Below are 21,534 nucleotides of genomic sequence, written 5' to 3' on the forward strand. Positions count from 1 at the left end.
ACACACGTCCTTTAGCATTTTGTGTCTTCGTGCACTTCACACACAGATGCAGCACTATAGAAGACAGATATGCCACAGTAATTCAAAATCCCAAATACACCCACATATTCAGTGAAGGTGCTTACCCATGCAGACACCTGACACACACACATACACGCGCAAGCACACACGCACACGTGTATGGACTGTATGTGTGTGAGTCTGTATGTGTAGTAAGCGATGCAGGCCTAGAGGTCAGCAAGGCACAAAATCTACTTCTAAGAGATAAATTATGCAGACAGGGCCAGTCACTTAACTCTGCCATGAGGACAAAATTGAGTGGGAAGGCAGGAAAAAAGTGGCAATGTGATGTTAAAGGCATCATTGGTTATTGTTTAGTCTTACATGTATGATTCAGATATTTGAAAGAACAGTGAGAATTTAGGTTTTTTTTATGTGCGTGCCAATTGGAAAATAGAGGCCTGCTTTAATCCCGTTTACAAACAACACTAACGCAAACTAACCTCTTGCATGATCAAAAACATTAATAACTTAAATTCTGGAATTGTTGGCCTGAACGTTTGTGTGTCTTGGAATTTCAGTGTTGGGCTAGAAACTGAATTAAAACCTGAAGCAGGACAAGCAAGAGAGGACAGAGATGTGCAAAAGCAAGGGGTCTGAAGGACAGAATAAGGAAGTGATAACTGACAATGAAGTTGCTACTTTTAATCTGCACTTCATTAGCTGCTGGCACCTCATCCATAGATTCACACCTGCATTTATCATCACAATAACACCTTATATATCAAAAAGACACACAAGGAAATAATTCATCTATTTCTGTCTGGATTTATCTGTTTGTTGGCCCTTACAAACACTCAATGATATACAGTAGTAATATGATCACAAAGGCTTAAAATACATTCAAGTTAAGTGTGTATCAATATGAATATTTACATTGAGCCCATGGTTTTTTAATTAACTCATGGAGAGCCGGTCCATTTAATAAGCAAAGGAAATCTGACAGCAAACATTTTTGAAAATGTGCATTACAAACACCCTCAGCTGGTGATGATACAGAACTGAGTCATCTTAATGAAATTTGGCAGAAATACTACATACATTAGCAGATTTTGGAGAATTTCTGTACATCTTTCTGTCAACACACATTTAAAAAAAACAAACATAAACCTAGAATTTGAGCTCTCAGTCTCACAGTGCCCCCTACACTTCCAGCTAACACGTTGCCGATTGTTACCTGGACTACTTCTCCTTTCTCAAGATCGTCCTCCTCCTTAATTACATGACTTTTCTCTGCCTCCAGGAGCTTCGGTAAAAAAACAAGATAAACGATCTGCACCACTTCCAGACATCTCTAACAGGAATTATGCTCGTCACAAACTGGAGGCATAAAGGTGCAGACAAAATACACCTCAGTAAACCAACATACATCATTAAAATTAAACACACACACACACGCACACGCACGCACACGCACACGCACACACACACACACACACACATCCCTCATCAGCAGCGACTACTGTAGTCATATGCATTGAGAGTGTGATTAACACTATGCAGCACCTCTCTAAAGGTCTCCATTAACGGGCGAGACAGACAGATCACCATCGGCTAGTAAATCTATCACCACGGTGGTCGACGCAGGAAGATTCCTGCACGACACACGCCACTTGGCATTTGGTCCACAGCGGATTAACAATAAAATGTTTGCTCCAAAACCTTTTTCATTTTTTTATTTCATATGATTCATTAAATAAATTCACTTTTTAAAAATTAGTAAAATGAGCACTGAGACCCACATACAATTCTGATTATGATTTTCCATGTAAAGGATAAGATAGAAGCTCTCTGCTACACAACATGCACCGAAGTTAGGACATTTTCCTGAGATTTTCAGAAGGGGCGGAATGCGAGAACGGCAATGTTCCTAAATTTAGCTCTGGACATATTCCGGAACTTTTCCCGCCAGTCCTGAATATTAACTACACATGAAAAAATAACCAAATATTGTACCGTATTAAAAGTGGTGCCAATCTTTGGATTAAGTTTGGTTGAGTTTAGCAAACCAAAAACTTTTGCTTAAGATTAGGGGAGACTGACTGAAGGAAAAATGTCAAAACACATGTAGGATAACATGAGTTTCACTTTTCACACATTGGTGTGGCATGGTGGTTTGTATAAACATAAAGCATTTGAACTGAGGGTAACCCATCACTAAAAAGGACCCACTTTTACTCTTTGATCTATCACAGTTTGAAGCTTTATTCCCCCGACAAGGTGAGAGGCCAGTTTTCCAACTTTGCCTTGATTCCATCTGTCTTTAATCCACAACTTTCCAGTGTGACGGCCCCTAACCATCCTGCTGTCAGCTGTGTTACTTGTGCTGTCTCTGAGGTGGCGCTGAATGCACCGGCTGATTGGACCAAATTGCAACCTTCAAAATGGACCAGGAGCACCTGGGCCCAGTGCTCCATAGGAAATAAAAAACCACCAGCCTCCACTACAGCAGCCTCTTCCCTGCCAGCGCTAGCACCTTTCGCTTTTGTTTTGACTATTTCACGCCACAGCAACTTGCATTACATTGTCCCCATGCATCCACATGCACACCACTGATACCGCTGACTAAACACAACCCATCTTTTGTTGTTTAATTTTCTTATTTTTAATAAATGGTTTTCTTTTGCGATATTTTGAGTTTTTGTCATGGTCCATGATGATGAGCCGGGCTGTGACATGAGTTACAGAAATGCTCTCGAATAAAATCGTCTACTGATATTTTTTTTTTAATTAGAGAGAGAGAGAGAAAGCAAAGGGCCAAGTGCTCATCTTTACCTGTTTATTAACAAGTACAGGCTAAAGATGTTTTTGATATTCACCTGTTACGTCCCTGTGCTGTTCTCTTGGAGAATGCATTTGATTAATTTCTCTATTTCTCCATGTACACGTATATGGCTATCATCATTGACAGTTTTCAAAGTGTCACATGGTCAGAAGTCCACTGATGCAATCGAACAAGAAGACAACATGTGGAAGGGAGGTAAACACATGGGAAAGGAGTGGGAAGAGAATTACCAAAACACACACACACACACACACACACACTTTGACACTCCAGTTGAACTTTGCAGACAGGATTTAGTAGTTTTCTGTGAGAGTCCTTTGATGTCATGCAGATATCAGTACTGCCCGATATCCACCACAATCTGCGCACACGCACACGCACGCACACACACAGAATGTGGATGCAGTGTAATTACCATAACACAATAGATGGGCGAAAATGAGAAACATTTTTATATGTTTGTATTAGATTTTTTCATAGTGGCCATCTGCACTGAAATTAAGTGCTTACTTCTTGTTTGAAGGGGACTGTACAACAGCTGCTGTAACAAAAGACAGAGGATCACTGAGCATACCTCTGCCAAGGCACAGGAGTCCCCTTATGAAACCACATTAAAATACGCTAGATTTTATATTCAGATCCACACTCATAGAAATCAGTCCACTAAATCTGACTGTTTTTGTTTTCATCAAGATCCATACATAACTCTGAGAAATCTGCAAAATGTAATAAAAAAATAATACAATGTTACAGATAGTGATGAAAAAAACGAATCCCGCCCCTTCGTCCAGAAACGCGCCACAATTGAATGGGTTCATCCTCTGCCCATGTCCCATCCTTTCACGGAAACACGGACAGGGGCGAAAACCGAACCTACTCGGTGAATGCAATAACTCAAGAACCTGTCTTGCGTATGAATGCCTTTCGAGGGCACTTTTTTCAAAAAAACCCTCTCCTTATCCTAGATTTACCTGTGTTATCACTCACATTATACTGATAACGTTTTTTACTGTTGTTTTTTTGCCATTCTCATTGTTGAGAATTTGAGCAGGGCAGGGTCACAATGCAAAAGAGCTCCGTGAAGAGCAAGACGGTGCTGCTGAGTGAGAGAGAAAGACAGAGGGAATGAAATAAAATAGAGAAGAGAGAGAGAGAGAGAGGGAGAGAGGGAGGGAGGGAGGGAGGGAGGGAGAGAGAGAGAGAGAGAGAGAGAGAGAGAGAGAGAGAGAGAGAGAGAGAGAGAGCCTGAAGTGAGCAAAGCAAACTTTCAAGAAGAAAGTCGCCCAGATGCCACGCGTGGGAGGCAGCCCTTATTTATTTATTTCTGTTTATCTGGCTGTCAGTAATATATTCCGAATGCACTGTTTAAAATACTCCTTCTCCCTCTGTCTCTCCATCTTTACCCCAGAGATTAGAGGGGGGCTGCGACAGGGCTGCATATTCCCTTCTCCTACATTGTCTAACAAATATCTGAAAGGAAGGCAGAGAGCACAGTGTGTCTTGTTCTTCGTCAAGCACTGAGCTGAGACAAAGAGGTGTGGTAGGATTTGTTGCTGTATGCTTGCACCTGCTCAATAGTCAGATATTGGTTCCTTGCGCAGTGGTCGCAGCGCGAGCAGAAGCAAACCTGTGTACTGTACACACACACACACACGTGAGCATGCACACGTACAAATGTGTGCTAACAGCACTCTCACCACAGGTTTAATTTGCAAAGATTAAAGTCTGCAAAAAAGTGTGTTCAGTGTCACACCAGCAGCACATGTGCACACACATGTAACAACACCTGGGAGTGTGAGTGGTTGGCAAATGTTGTGGCCTGGAGCATACTGCCTGCTGTTTCTGCATCTCTCTCTCACTCTCTCTCTCTCTCTCTCTCTCTCTCTCGCACGCACACGCACACACACACACACACACACACGATGAATGATGACATGACACAAAACTTGATGAAACGATATGTGGGAGCCCCTTCAGAGCACAGGGCTCATCTAACACACACACACACACACACACACACACACACACACACACACACACACACACACACACACACACACACACACACACACACAAATGAAATCTCATCATATTCAGAAAGAGAAGAAAGGATTACCTGCGGCTGATTGCTGGATGAGAACAAGTAGAAAAGGGAATTGAATCCTCATTCAGATGATTCAGATGGTGTGTGTGTGTGTGTGTGTGTGTGTTTTACCCTCTTTCTTTGACCTCTCTGTAACTTAGTTCCCATTAAACTCAAATGGAACATTTTTTCCCATTTAATAATTAAATTTTTCTAAAACAAGACAAAAAATGTCACTTTGGGGCATTTGGGAGCCTGAGTAAGACGCATGCATATTACGTGATACCTCAAATATTCGCGTGTGTAGGCCACCAACACTTACAATGTTCATGAGTGTGAGCAGGTACTTTTGGACATGCTCCTTCCCGTGAAACTGGACCACTGAGTCGTCAACACCCAGCAGCACCTCGATGTTGTAGGCCCTGTCCAGAGTCTGTCTGCGCATTCGCCCGGCCCGCGTGTGGTTGATACTCTGCTCCACGCCGCGGTACAGAGACTCCAGGTCCATCAGCCCACCGAGATCAGCACCTGGAGTTGGGAAAAACACACACGTTTCGCAGTTAACATTTGCATTAAGGGGAAAAAAAACAACCTTTTTGTACAAACAAACAAACAAACAAACAAACATAAATGTTGCAGGGGGAAGGGAAGAAGAGAAAATCAGTTCCTTTCTTTTTTTATAGGGAATGAATAATTGACTGAGCTACTTGTGTACCAATCTTACGAAACAGCATCCAACTAAAAACCAAGAGTAAAGTTGGAGGCCAGACAGCTAAACAATGAGATCCATACTGTCCCTGTATTCCAGGATTTGTAACCTCTCTACAGGTTCACTACTACTGTAGAAGTGACAGTGATTATAAATTTTCATTTGATACATTTTTTGTATAAAAAAAGATGATTGCAGCTGCTTTAAATATTTCCTGACATTCACCATGATGTTGTGAATGCTCAGCTGGTGTGAGTCTAACACTATTCTCGTATATATATTCACAAATGCACTTGCACAAATAAGTGCACGTGCATGTTGGTGTCCGTGTCTATCCTCTGTTTACTTTCTACGACACCAGTTGACAGAATCAAGCATGTGTGTCCCTTGTAACTGGCGTTAACGGTGCGGCTATCTTTGCAGATCCTCTCCTAATCAACCAAATATTTCTGCTCCCATCCGAATAAAAGCAGCAGATGGTGCTTGCTAAACACATGGATTAAGACGGCACCCTCACACAGGGGCTGCCCACCCTGCTCTTTTCTTGGCTTGCTTCATGCTGGAAAAAAAAGGCAAAATTACAAACAAAACTCAATTTGAGGTTATTCCTTTTGGAAAGTGTGCAACCTGCAGCAGCCATGATTTGTTCAGATCACTAATTACTTCTCCGGTTTTGCCTACAGAGGTATGTCAGAGAGTGCCTGCTTTGTTTTCGGAAAAACTGCTCCTAAATGATAAGTTTTAAGTGCCTGTCTTTTTAAATCTTTAAACAAGGTGACGAGTTGCAGTCAGTGAGGATGCAGATGATAAATTGTCCCGTCCCCAGAGCCAAGGCCATCCTTCCCTCATCATCCCTCTTTCTCCCCCTCTCATCCTCCTGGTATGTAGAAACAGCACGGCCTTGCCTGTATGGAAGCCATGGAAGGCCAAGTCATGCAGTCTTGAACATGTGGTCTCAGTGGAATCAACAAAGCATTGTATTCGCTGACTCCAGCCAAGGCCTCCCACAGCCAACGATGATGCACAACTCAGTTCATGGAGTGTGTCCGTGTCCGAGTGTGCGCATGCAGGCGCTCGTGTGCGACTACTGTGTGGACCAACATTTCCAATTGGGCTATAAATCACTGTTCCGACAGAAGCTTTAATTTAGCTGAAGCTGCAACAGGAATGCTGTTTTTGTCTGCTGTGTCTGGGTGCTGGGTTGATTCAACACGTGGCATGAGGGGGACAGTTGCCGCTCCAGTGTTTTGACACATACAGTTAGAACAAGTGTTGAGTGGAGGGGAAAGAACAAGATGCAGCAGGAAGATACAGGGAAGACAAAGGGAGAGGAAGAGAGATCTGCCACCTTGTCTCCCAATCAGCAAGGGGCATCCCGCTTTCCCACTCCCTCTTATGCAACGTTTCCAAGGCAACGGGCTCATGGGTAAAACAAGGACCGCATGGCTAATATTGGCTCCTGAGTCGCGAGCAGAATGAATCTGGAAGTCTGAATATCTGCCCACATCCCAGTGAGTGACAGAATACCCACACAGAAAGAGAGACAGGAGGTGGGGGGCAAAGACACAGACTAATATAGGAGACAAGACTATGAGAGGAGAATTTAAAGATTATTGGAGGCAGCACATACTTTTATTCTCTTTCATAGCTCGTCTGTCACACACAAACACACAGTGAACATTTCCTATTCTAGTTAGTAAGCTGGATATAAGGCAGCGTACTCCACAACTACCCTTGGCTCTTCCTAGTTATCACTGTCTGTAAGGAGCCTGATGTCATAACCACACCATCTGCTCTCAAAGACCGGTCCAGATATTTTTGACCTTTTGCTTATGTTGAGACAAGACATAGAAAAACAGTAATGTGTTCTCGCTTTGAACTGCGTTTCTCTCAATATTGCAGTGCCTTGAAAACTGCGAATAAGACAATGCGGGGACACTGACGCCGGGTCGCAGCTGTCCGGTAAGTGGAGGGAATAAGGTAGAAATAACTCAAAGTGACGCGAGCAGAGTAGAAAACAAGACGTAACTAAACCAAAGGTTGGAAGGTGCTTGACCAGGTGGTGAGCCCTTGCTATCTAAACTGCTCCATGTCAATGCACCTCTGTCCTTGCTTACACTTGCTAAAACACTATTTTCCTCTCGCTTCAGCGGTTTCGGAGCAAGTTTTTCCAGAGTAAAAAAACTTGGAGGAATAAGGCGCAAGAGAGACTTGAGGGAGGCGGCGAGGGAGGCGAGAGGTAGAGCTGAGGGGTGTGATGGATGAGAGCGAGAGATGAGAGGAGACCAGAAGGACCTTGGGTGTTGTGAGTTCCGCTTCAAGCTCCTGCAGTGACGGAGAATATCGCTCTCTTGTAGAGCATCCGGGTCCGTCTGTGTGCCTGCAGAGGCCGAAGCATCGGGGTTGGGCTGCCGTGCAATAGCATACATTAGCCCTCGTAACCAAACTGTTATCTCTCTCAACCTACAGATTGATCATCACTTTTTCTTTCTCCAAGGAGAATCATTTACAGTCTCCAATCTCGTCCTCCCACAGCTCTTACCTGAACGCACACACACAGCCCTTCATGTCTCTTCCTACCTGCGGCTTTCCTTTTCAGGTCCTTCCCACTCATTCTCAATCCTCATTTACATTTTCATACTCCCATCCGCACCCCTCCCCTTGCTACATGTAGACCTCCTCACACACACACACACACACACACACACACACACACACACACACACACACACACACACACACACACACACACACACACACACACACACACACACACACACACACACACACACCACACACCACACACACACACCACTCTCACTTTCCCAGTATTCTCATTCAGGTGGGGTATAGAGCAAGGCCTTATTAGGAGACAAAGGTTCTTTGTCTTTCAACCTTTGCCAAATGCCAACAATGTCCGGTTGCCCGCTGAATATGAGTTTGGGAAAGAGAGCGAGAGAGGGGGCGGGGGGTCCAAAGAGTAAGGGGAGACTACAAGCCACAACAACAGAGAGAGAGAGAGAGTGGCAGTGATAATTCAGGTCAAGCCACATCTTACTACAGAGCAGCAGTCTTTGGTTTAGGGTGACTGTTTGACAGTCAGGTGGGGCACAGTACACTACTGTATATTGACTTCCACCTTATGATGGTCATTCTGGCCAGTCCACGGCAGAGAGAGTGTGTGTGTGTGTGTGTGTGTGTGTGTGTGGTCAGATTGGATGTTACATATGGTTCATGAACTTAATAACATAATTACTGCCCAGCACCGTGTCATGAGCAGTTTCTTATTAGCAAAGCAGACTTGGTAAATACAGCATTTACACTTAGCGTACAATATAGTGAACACGCGCACACACACACACACACACACACACACACACACACACACACACACACACACACACACACACACACACACACACACACACACACACACAACCTCATAGCGAAATGTATTTTACATGGGTCCTTAGCTTCCCCTCTCTTTTACAGCGACACCCAATCGATTAAAAACTAAATCGCAGATGCAGACACTAAGCTGTTCAAGTCGTTATAGCTAGTTAGAGGACGGTATCTGAGAATGGTCTTGACTAGTTAATTATCAATCATGCTTACCTGAGTTCAAGGCTGTCTGTCGAGGCACAGTTATCTACACACACGTGAACTAATTTACTTACAGACACGCCTTGGCCACATAGCTCGCAGGGCACTGGACATTTTGTCTTGCCGGTGACAGCTTTATGGGTTGTCAAGGTGATGGCTCAGACAGCGGACTGTTGACGCTTGATAGGTGGCAACATGCCACACTGTCCCATACTGTCCCAATACTGAAAGCTCATTATTTATTAGCTGCCATATGACAGCTGTATAGGCTGGAACACACAGTGAACTATGCTTCCCATAATCACACTGCCGTTAATTATTTAGGTTGGCAGCAATCGAATTTTACATGGACAGCTCCCTGAAGACCACAATAATTATTCATATATCAAGCACTGAACACTGCCCATTTATTAATGGCTGCTTTAAGTTAGGGATGTTTATTTTTAGCTGTGATTTCTATAATGCTAATGAGACGTTTGGAGTGGTCGAGCCTCGGCTCTGAGTTTGTCTAAATATCTATGCTATGTAGCCTGATGCGTTACATCCATACACCTTTGCTCCCGAAGAGGAGTAGAGGGCCATTTTTTAATATTACATGAAGCAGCTTTTATAATCAGCTGGCAAGAGGGCCACCTATCCTCACCGCTTGTCTGTGTGTCTGGGTGGATTTCTGGTGGTTTTTGCGGAGACAAGGCAACCTTTAGCTCCCGCCTCTTACATAACCGTCTGCACGCACCCGGCCGGTGGCGGCTGGGGAGGCGCTGTGGTGCACACCGACCCCCCCCCCCCTCGTCCTGCCATGTGCCACGGTTTCATTAGCCGAGCTGAGACACTTCTTCATTAAGTCTATAACGAATGCAGGGTTACCTACGCTACACATTCATAAGCCAGAGTCATCAAATGAAATAAGCTCTGAGGTTTTTGAAGTGACAGAATTCACACTCAGGGCTGCACATGTTGTCACAAATGAGACTAAATAAATTGGTGTTGTTTCTCACAAGCTGCGCGAAGCCTGGCGAATGCCTCTTGTAATATCAATAATTACACCAAGAAGAACAGCCCATGTAAACATTGCAAACACATCGCAAAACGAGGTAATTTAATCATGGCCATCCGCAGAAACAATATTGTGAGCAAAGATCAATCATGTCCTCAAACTCTCTCCGTCGCTCTGTGGTTGGATCCAGAGCCTTAGTGTCCAATCAGACAGCAAAGCCAGGCTGATATAGGGCTTACTGCAGGTCTCAACCAGTCTGAAACTGACCTCTCTGAGCGCCCGTCTGTCCGTCCCTCCCTCCATCTCTATATTAGCCTCAGAAAGCCAGAAATTTATAAAGGTCTCTCATGAAATAAAAAAAAAAAGATCATGACATTGCGGCAAAAGCTAAAAACGTAACTTCACCAGTATGTGGACGACAGCATTTGCAGACAAATTCATCGACGTCTCTTCTTACTTTCTTATCAAGCAGCACTGCCCATATGTCTACTCTTAGGAAACTTGCACAGCTATAGATCCATCTTCCTGGGAAACAGTGTAAGCATCAAGAGGAAGATAAAGAGAGCTGGGTTGGCAGCGAGTTGCAAGGTCCAGCTCGCAGAGAACCCATAAAACTTAGCAGGGACAGCCTCCTGCTCGGTTGAAGGGTTTGTGGCCCTCTTGGCACCTCTCTCCTCCCATCCTCTCCTCTGATATATCAACTCTGTCTCCGGAAAAATTATATATTCGTATACAACGAATTTACATCCCGTTTTATAAAGAAATAATTCCACCTGGATTATGTTTTCATCAGCGTAAAGAGAAAATGTTGATGTTTAACGAACCAGCAAAACATTCGCTGTCAGCATATTTTGTTTTTCCTACAATATTTGCTCCTGCAACTAGAGAAGGATATGGACATTTTTATGGTTATATTGGTCAACGCAAAAAGTTGTGAAACTGAACAGGCTTCACACACACACACAGAGTACAGTATATATGGTGTATACCATATCCACAAGAAAATATATTGAAAATATTAACAATAATTTTACTTTCTTGAATGTATTTAATTGCATGTGCCAAAATATGGATTTCTAGATAGGCTACTGTTCTCTGGATTAAAAGTAATCCAGGCACAAACTCTCCCTAAATTCTATTTGGCTATGTAAATGTATGTTTGTACTGCAGGGTTTTCTACTTCCACACATGTTCTATCCTCTGCTTCTTCTTTTCTTTTGTCTGCTCATTACCTCTGCCCTCTAGCTTTGTCATTGCTGGCATATCAGGCGGAGGTGTGTTAATCATGGCTGTGATATGTTCACTTGTCCTCTACTGAGATCTATGCATTGAGAGCTTGACAAAAAAAAAGGCATAATGATATCAACTTATATTAAAACCATTGTTTCCACTCCTCGTTTCTCCTGTCCTGCCTGCTCCTATCCTTCTTCCCCCTTCCGTCACCAATACCCACGGGCAATGTCCTGTCCTGTCCTGTCCTGGCTTTGACGTACTCAAAGAGCAGCCAACATCAGCCACCTGGGACATCCAGCTCCACAGTAATTATGACAGGCCCATCCAGCCAAACATCTGTCAACCTGAGCTCTGTGGAGACAAGTAAAAAAGTGAAGAAAAATCTTGTAGAGACAGCAATGAGGTGAGAAAGGGGAGGGATGATAGTAAGAAGGTGGAATTGGGAACTGGGTTTCTATACCATCCTTGTAATTTTGAGAGAAACCCGTTTTGCACTCCTACAGTAGAGGGGAATGTTTTCAGTTCATTAATTAGCACCACTTGGCAGCTCATGGAGTCAGGTAACAGGCAAGTGAAAACCATACAGACTATTCACACCCTATAAACAGGAACCAGGTCACGCTAAAATATACTAGGGCAAGGTGCAAATGGCAGTGCCCGGGTGTTAATGCTTCTGCCAACTGCCGACCTGCAGTGTCAAACAAGTTGTGTCAATAGTTGTGCATTTGGCCTCCGTAACTTGTAGGTACGATAGTCCGTCCTTCTCTTTCTACAACCCTCCTCCATTAGTTCACACATCCTCCAAAAAGATTGATGAAAATATCAAGTTAACACCTGGACGATTCGATGACGGCCACAGGTGGACCAGGAAAACTTGTCCCAGACGCAGAGCAGGTGTAAACAGCCACATGATACCTCCAACAGCTTGTCTGTCTGACCACCACAGGTATCTGAGTCTGTAGGCCCGCTGACTGACCACCAACCCTTGAGGTGTCCGCTGCTCTTTACTTTCCTCTACTGCTTCCTTCATTTCCTCTTTCACTCATTAAAGGCACCTTAGAATGAGCTTTTTGAAAGGGACAGATATAGAGTAAGTGTGGGTGAGAGAACAGAGACAGTTGATGTAAAGGTGTGAGACAATATGTATGCAAATATTCTCTCCAAGAAACTCACCAGTGGAGCAAAGTGTGGCAGCCACAGGGCAGCAGGATGAGGATTTATCATCCAATATCGCCTCATCATAGATGGTAATGATGAACACATAAGCCAGGCTGTAACATAGTTATACAACATTTCTAACCCAGCAACCTACAGTAAACACAGTAGTAAATCAGCAGGGATTATACTGTAATGACTTAAAGAATTAAGGCATGGAATACTTGAATACACTAAAGGCTTGGACACAGGGAAGTGAATAAAATAAAGAATAAAAGTGTTCTGGCATTTAAAAACTGGCATGCTCTCACACCAAGAAATATTGGTGCCTAGTCGGCCCACGAATGCACAGACGGAGTTCTTTTCAATTGCTCAGTGCTTGAGCCAGACGGGAGAGAATTATTAAAGCACTACAGTGTATCGGTGTTACTAACTTGGCGGTGTTTCATAACAAAATCTTTCAGAGCAGTTATCAATTAGAAACAATTAAAAGAACCATTCATCATTCTCACAAAGCCGGCGCCGTACAGGGAGCAGCGCTGACAGAGAAGCAGATAAAATGTAATCAAAACCATAATCAGCTTGCACTCTTTAAAAGAGACTGACACAGACCACAGTATGTCGAGATCACAACTCAGACTAGCTCCACTGGACGGAGCACTGAGCATGTCTATCAAACAAACACATGGCCACTTATGCAGTATCTGCGCAGAAAAAATAAAAGTGACCACAGGGGAGAAAAACAGGAGCACAACAGGTTTAATGTCAAGCTGTGTATAAACTTCAAGACATGCAAAAGTAATCACACAAGCAAGTTTATCCTCAGGTCCTTGGCAATCACAAGTACGACGTGTGTCTGCTGGAGTCTGCAGCCGTGTGCTGGTCCATTTGTGTGCATTCTGTTGACTGACATACAGTTGCCTTCTTTCCTGGAAAACCCTGGCCAAGGCGTCCCATATTCATGTCTAGATGAACGCCGCAGTATCGGTAACCAATGCAGATAGGAACTTAATGCAAATATGCACAAGGGGAAAGAGGGCCCTATCCTGTACATCCAACTTCCCCAGCTCTCCGTCCCCCAGAGTTGATCGTGATCGCACAGGGTGAGGATACACACCCCTTTCCCCAACCAGCCTCACAGGCATATGGTTAATCAATGCAGCCTCTTCCGTACAGAGGTAACTCTATACTCGAGCAGGGAGGATAGGGGAGCTACCAGCGCGGCCTCCCCTGTCTCTCTATCCCTAATGAAGCTCCCAGGTAAACAAATCACTGCACACACAGGCAGATGGCCAATAAGGGAATAACCACTGGGGATTTTTTTATGGGATCACGGAAAAGTTTTTTAAACTTGCTAATGACATTTCTTCTTCCCTCTGAGCAACTATTTATCATAAACCAAAACTAATTGAACATTTGGCTACATTAGCTTTAAAGGCTCAATATGTCATGTCAAGTGCCCTCTTCTGTGTGCACATCTAGAACATGGATGTGTTTTCAATTTCCTGGATTGGACCATAGTTGAGATTGGGGAGAAGTTTTTTCAAGGGTTTCTGAAAGTGGAAGTGGTTTTTCAACAACAACAAAAGGCAACTGGCAATTGAAGCCCTTCCACACGTTGGATGGGCTTGAACGCCCCCTGTTCAATAATTATTACAAAACGTGAGGTTCAATTTAATTTTTAGTTTTCTGAAAAGAGGCGAAGAAAAACTGTGAACACGGACATGTGAGGATTAGGTGAGGTTAAATGAAGTTACTCTGGCACATTGTTGTCCATACAAGAACAATGGCCCCTGAACGATTTAAGTTAATTTAAAAAAAGGAAGTATTTTGAATTGATAGGTGTCTTAAAATGACACATTCGTTCCTTGTGAAATAGTATTTATGATGGGCTGAAACTCATATTTAATCAAATCCACCGCAATTATCATGTCCCTATGATATGATTCATCACAATCAACCTTTAATCAATACGTTGACCATGACTCAATAGGAAAACTTTTGCATTATCTGAGAACACCGCGCAGAGGCTGAAATAGGCTGTTGTATGTCCTCCAGTTGGACTTACAAAAGATGATTTATCATAAAATAATAATTTCCCTGCTATCCCAATCTAGGAACTGGCAGTAAGACTTGTCTCATTCTCCTCGCTCTGCAGAGCGAGTAATATCCTCTAATCCTAGAGAAATAGGCTGTGGGGATGAGAGAGGGGAAGAGAGACAGAAAAAATAAGATAGGGGAAGAGCTAATGTCATTATTCACAGTTTATATGCTAAGTGCTTTCTTCAGCCATTCACAACCTCCCCCTTAGACCCCATCATGTTGGTCTGTGTGTGAGAAAAAGTGTGTGTGTGAGCTCTGTCACCGGAGCATGCCCAGTGTGGAGGACTAGACACAGACCCAACAGTTGCAACTCCCAACAGTGTTAATTTAGTGGGGTTCGGACACACACAGGAAGCTCCCAGGCCCATCCAGTTTGATGTAATGAGATATCTGCTGTTTCCCATTTGAGCCTCTTCATCCCCCACAGAACAAAAACTACTGACAGGGAGGGAGGGCAACGGAAGGAAGGAAAAGAAAAGAAAAGGGACAAGGAAAACAATCTGATTCCTGTGTTTCTGTCTTCATCCCCTTCTCTGTTTAAGGGAGTAATATATCTCCATCTCTGTCTATCCTGTTGTAATAGAGTAGGTCTCACTACGCTGCCTGAGGAAATTGCCATATAGTCCCCATGACCCTCTTCTATATATGGACACACACACACGCACACACACACACACACACACACACACACACACACACACACACACACACACACACACACACACACACACACACACACACACACACACACACACACACACACACACACACACACACACACACACACACACACACACACACAGTCTCTCTCTCATGGAGGTGGCCCCGGTGACACTAATCAAATATTAATGACCTTATTCTCTCTCATTAATAATAGCTGCAGCACTGATTACTGTGTGAAAACCACTGTGTGTGAACGTGTGCGTGTTGATATGTGCATGCGTGCACCCATATGGAAGCAGTCGCATGCATTTGTTCTGCCTGTCACTGGCACATTAAACTCCTAAAGGATTACTGCCATTGCCTCGCTAAAGGTAAATTAAATAATATTGAATTAGATAACAGTGAGGATGTTAAAGGTTAATATACAGCACGGTGATAAATCCATTGTCAGTTTGTGTCAGCGCGTGTGTGTTTATGTGCGTGACAACGATGGAGGGGGAGGGATAATATGAGCAAACATGCATATACACACATGAAAAAGAATTAAACATGGATAGGCACACACACACACACACACATGCAAAAGCGTAGACTTACAAATACACAGACACGCACACAGACGGACATTCGCTCAGTTTAGCCATGCAATCGGCGTGTGAGATGCAGCTGGCTTAAACTAGCTCAGAACAAAACACAACACACACAACACACACACCACACACACACACACACACACACACACACACACACACACACACACACACACACACACACACACACACACACACACACACACACACACACACACACACACACACACACACACACACACACACACACACACACACACACACACACACACACACACACACAAAACATGCACTGGGCCAGACAAAAAGCACGGCCAGACATCAGTATCCATCGGGTTGTAATGGAGAACGTTGCCGTACCCTGCTCAGAATAGCAAAAGTGTAGCTAGCAGCTATGAAAGAGGAGGGAAAGGGCGTCTGTGCATAGGTAGCCGAGTGTGGTGTCATGACCTGTGTTCTCTTCACTAATGATGAGTCAGCGAGTTGTAGTTGCACACGTGGTTTAGGGTAAGCAATCCAAAATAAGGTGTTCACCGGTGGGAACAAAAAAAATGCTTCAGTTGGCTTCAAACTTAAAAGATAGTTGCTTGTGAATAAGCTTGAGATTAATTCATATACCATTACAATTGCACTATTTAGTTTTGTACTAGAAGTGTACTATAGTCTACTAAAGCCTTGATAATCCTGTCTTTATATTACAGAGCACTGTGTGTGTGTGTGTGTGTGTGTGTGTGTGTGTGTGTGTGTCCACGTAGCCAACCCCACAAGATTCCCATTTCCCTGATGAATTACATTGAACTACATTGAGACAGGGAGGGAACGAGAGAAGGGGCGAAAGTAATAACTGAGAAAAGAGAAAGTTAAACGTTGCTTCTTAACATTGTAATGCAGTTACAGTGCAGCTGAATTTGCTTTGCAGCGCACCCAGAATTGTTATCTCTCACTCACACAAAGAAACACAGAACTATAGCCCTGTCATCTACGCAAAACACGCTTCACAACCCTGCCTTTCAGGGCCGCCCCTTCCCCATTCTCCCACCTGACCGACCACCTCACCCACACTCAGCCCTCCTCCGCCCCTCATGCGGAGGGGCAAGTCTGGCTTCAGTATCCAAACCGCCGCCCACCCACACCGGGTCTCTCTGGTCCTGGCTGTCGCAACTTGCATTTTCTGGCCGCGGCTGATGGAAATCATCTTATTAGCACTCTGCTAATGTCTGCTGTGGATTCCAGGGACACTCCTGCTGCCACTATTTTAATTGGCTGAATCTATTAATATTTCATTCGTTTAAATACAGCACATCACCTTTCCCTTCGCTGAGTCTGAACCTGTGGCTGGCTGCTCAGTATGTCAGACTGGGTATATAGATGGGGGAAATTTTTTTGTTGTTGTTGTTTTGCTTATTTATTTTTTTATTTTCCTTCTTGGTTAAAGTGTGTTTGTCAATAATTAAAGTAAAATGTATTAATTTGATTTCATTGGCTTTTGAATTTATACATGGCAGTAACATAATTTGCATTAAATTATTATCAGGTCCGAATTTCAGTCAATATTGTGCCACACAGGCCTGATGATTGATGGACCGAAAGGTGAACATTCAAACTTGCATGTGGATACATCCGAGTTTGTTGGGTTCATTCTGCTGTTTGCCTGCGCTAGCTATAAAAATGCAGGTGAGCACATTGCACTCACTCTCTCCAGGCACGAACGCACACGCACACACACACACACACACACACACACACACACACACACACACACACACACACACACACACCTGTCAGCCCTAGGGCTACCTCCAGGACAGAATGGATGATGGAGTTGGAAGGAGGAAAAGGGAAAACACGAGGAGTGGAATAAGTTGGGGAAGGTGATATACAAAGAAAGGAGAAGGAAGAAGAGATGCAACTAATTCATTAAAAGCAGTACAATCCTTCAGTACCTCATTTTGTAGCTGTGTTATCATGAAATTAATCAAAAATCACCTAATATTTTTATATTTTAAATTAATATATAATTAATCTTGCTCCATTTTGATGTTACAATGATATAAAATAAGACTTTTGAGTCCTATTTAAGAAGTCCCACTCAGCTCTGACTTATTGGAAATGCACATGGATAAGGACAATGAAATGGATTTTACAAAAGGTGCACAGATTTGCATTTCATCAAAGATGATGTTTTACGAAAAACACTTTTTTATGCATATTTGTTGACTACCCACTTTTTTTCTTTCATAAGCATTTACAAACTGAAGCATCTTTCGGTTTAACCGCATCATTGTGTGAGCTAATACAAGATTAGAGGCGAGAGGCAGAAATCAGCTTACTGAAATGTAAATCCCATGAATCAGTGTGTATTCAACACTCTGAATTTAGTGCAGCATTGTTCTCCATATGTTAGCACAGCACTAAACCCTCGCATGCTTGAGCTGAATAACCCTAACCCTGCTTTGCAGCACCATTAACAGCCTGGGCATGAGGACCCTAAACCTGGCAGTTTGACACAGTTAGGCAGATATACCAAGAAACGCAAATACAGTTGTTATGGTTTTCAGTGCTTGGGGGAGCATGAAGTGAGTAAAGAGCTTGAAAAAGTTGGAGTAATCAATCTGAAAAATACATTCTGCCCTCCCTGTAGTTGAAAAGCTGAGAATTGAGCCCATTATTTGCGGCTTGTCATAGATGACAGAGTGATGATACCATGACTTGACATGTCACTAGACTTTATTTGGCAGCACTAAAGGTGAAAATTGGTGCCAGGAGGAATGTAAGCACAGGTAGGATAGTAATGTGACAGCTTCCGCAGCTCGCAGTTTGTCCGCACACGCGCTATTTGAGTCATGGTTGCTCCTGCGGCCTTTAACACCCAGTCATCTGTCATCCATCGGCTCAGATCTGCACTGCCGCCATCTCGATTGCCTGACATAATATTGCACACACTTTCTCTGTCTCTTCTTCTCTCTCTGACACACACACACACACACACACACACACACACACACACACACACACAGTGTCACCAGTGGTGTGAGTGGAGCAGAAACACACGCACCATGTCCCAACAGTGTTCCCTGATTAACGAGATGGTTTGTTCTCTTCCTCAGGCCTGGACCAATCAGGCACGAGGACACAAATCTCTCCCCGCTGGTGATGCTGAAGGCCACCGGCCACTATTTATTGGCAATCTCAGCCCTAACAACCCAGACAGAGAGAGCAACACGCCTGCCGCAGGCGGACACCACCGCCATGTCTGTCTCTGTGTGTGTTTTTCGTCTGCAGCACATTTATCTTGGGGGAATAACTACGCCTGCTAGTGTCATGAAATAACATTTTGACGGAACATCAAACAAATACACAACGAGATACACTGAGGGATTTCCCCATTTTTAGATTGTGTGGGCGTGTCAAAGAGGCAATAAAACCTCAAACCCATCAAAGCTGTGATTAAAGAAGATTAGAACTCCAACTAAAAAAAAAAAAATGTCTTCTTATATCTCAACAGAATAATTCCTCCCTTCTTTTTTTTTTTTTTACCTCTCTGGACTTAATTAGTAGGATTTAGTCGGCTTGGTGCTGCAGCAGCTCAGCTAAAGCAAGTGAATAATTGCAGTGTTTATCTACTTTCAGAGTAAAAATATCCCACACAGAGAGGTTGTGACAGTGTGGCTGCGTTCACCAAAGCAACATTCCTATTTTGTTCGCGGAAATCTGAAAACAGCTCCTCGTGGGTGGTTAATTATTAAATTGAATTTTATTATTTTTTTCTCTCTTTTTTTCCCCCTTAAAAGGCCTCAGTGACGGCCCTTTTTGGTTAAACAGTGTTCCCAGAAATGATTTCAAGAAGGCTCCAATTGTTGACAGTGTTTCTCTTTTTTTATACCAGCTCACAACAACAGCTAAATTACAGATTTACAGATGGTCCCGGCATGAACTTCAGCCTCGCAGGTTTGAACAACAGTCAGGATGATTTTTAACTTTCCCTCTCATCTCCTCATTCATGTTCTCTCACCTGCACCTCTGCTCATTCTTTACTCACTGTCCCGTCTCTGTCTTCCTTTTTATTTTTTAATCAGACCTAATATTTGAAAACTTCCATATCAGCGATTCCACAGACGAAAAACCTAATTCATACGGCAAAGATGAGGGACACATCTGAAACATGCCACACACACTAAACTAAGAGAAACAAGTGGTGTTTTGTCCAAGTTGGCAGGATCTACCAGAAAGAGAAGAGATGAAAGTGGAAGAAGAAGAGTCAGACCTGAACTTGGCCTATATTCCTCGCTCAAGTGTACATGAGTCACTCTTCATTGTGATCGTTACAGAGTCATTACAGCAGGGCGGCCAGAGGTGATTCAGGGGCGGTGGAAAATGGGGAAAGTGAGACAAAAAATGTACTCAAAGTTATTATCAGGTGTGGGGTGGACGTTGTGTAGGTGGACAACTGCTGCTTATAATCACTACATTTTAGCAAATATCTGACCCGTTTTACGACATCACATTCAGGGTTGATGACTGCCAGAGCCAGAAGAAAACTGTGTGGCCGAGTCTGGCATGAGGGTACAGTGTTTGTTGCAACAAGAATAGAAAAAAAAGAATTCTCCATGCTTTCAAGTTAATCTGTGTAAAATCACCGTCCACCACTCCACCCTCCCAAATTACAAGGGAAAGACGAGGGATGGATGGTTAAGGGGTAGGAGGAAAAAAGCTGAGGACTAGAGGTCAAAAGGAGAAAGCAAAGGCGAGAGAAAGAAGGGTTTAGCTACTGTGTGTATGCAGGGTGTGAGTAAAAGACACACACACCACGCACACGCACACGCACACACACACACACACACACACACACACACACACACACACACACACACAGGTTTACCAGCTTGACTGGGAACACTTTCAGAAATCTCCCAGAGTTCTGAGCAATGGGAGGAAGGCTGGAGAATGAGAGGCATCACAAGGGGAGCGTGGGTAATATGCCAGCGAAGGGAACTAAGTTTTCTCTGGCGTCAGCACATCTGCTGTGGCGGATGATCCATTTCCCTCTCATCGCTACAGAAAGACACTGCGACAACCCACACACACGCAAAGAACGCGGCACTGAAGACATGCCAGCCAACTCGGTAATTGTCTCAGCGTGATTGCGACTACAGCTGCAGTGGACACTTTTCATAAAAGCAAAGGGCAAACTGACTGTGGCTCAACTTGATCACATGCTCTTTGTGATGCAGATCATCCCACAGTGGAACAAACTCTAATCTGATTAATGCCGATTTTGATGATCACAATTCTTCTCACACAGAGGGGCCCAATCTTAGACCACGCGCAGCACAGAGGAATTGCACTTCGCACAAAAACCTGGTTGGAAGTCAGTGGCTCCGTACTTCACTGCTATTTTAAGGTCGCGTTGTGAAGATAGTAATATTCGCCTACTGTGCGTGCACAACATACACTCTGCTTTTTACACACAGAGATGATCTGCTTGAACACAAAATTAAAGTGTTTCCTATACAGAGAAGTGTTCTCTCTTACTAAATCCGCCTTTATACTATC

The 21,534-nt window shown here is 43.7% G+C and overlaps 1 protein-coding gene across 4 annotated transcripts in view; it reads right to left on the reverse strand.

Moving 5' to 3' along the window:
- Nucleotides 1–21,534, reverse strand: part of LOC118319704 (A disintegrin and metalloproteinase with thrombospondin motifs 2-like) — a 123,334-nt gene that overhangs the window by 22,232 nt on the left and 79,568 nt on the right. For all 4 annotated transcript variants that reach the window (XM_047334521.1, XM_047334519.1, XM_047334520.1 and 1 more), the window contains one exon: nt 5,251–5,456. In XM_047334521.1, coding sequence (XP_047190477.1) covers nt 5,251–5,456 — 206 coding nt within the window. The remainder of the gene's footprint in view (nt 1–5,250; nt 5,457–21,534) is intronic.

The sequence above is a fragment of the Scophthalmus maximus genome, chromosome 9 (assembly GCF_022379125.1).
Source record: "Scophthalmus maximus strain ysfricsl-2021 chromosome 9, ASM2237912v1, whole genome shotgun sequence".
NCBI classification, from domain to species: domain Eukaryota; kingdom Metazoa; phylum Chordata; class Actinopteri; order Pleuronectiformes; family Scophthalmidae; genus Scophthalmus; species Scophthalmus maximus.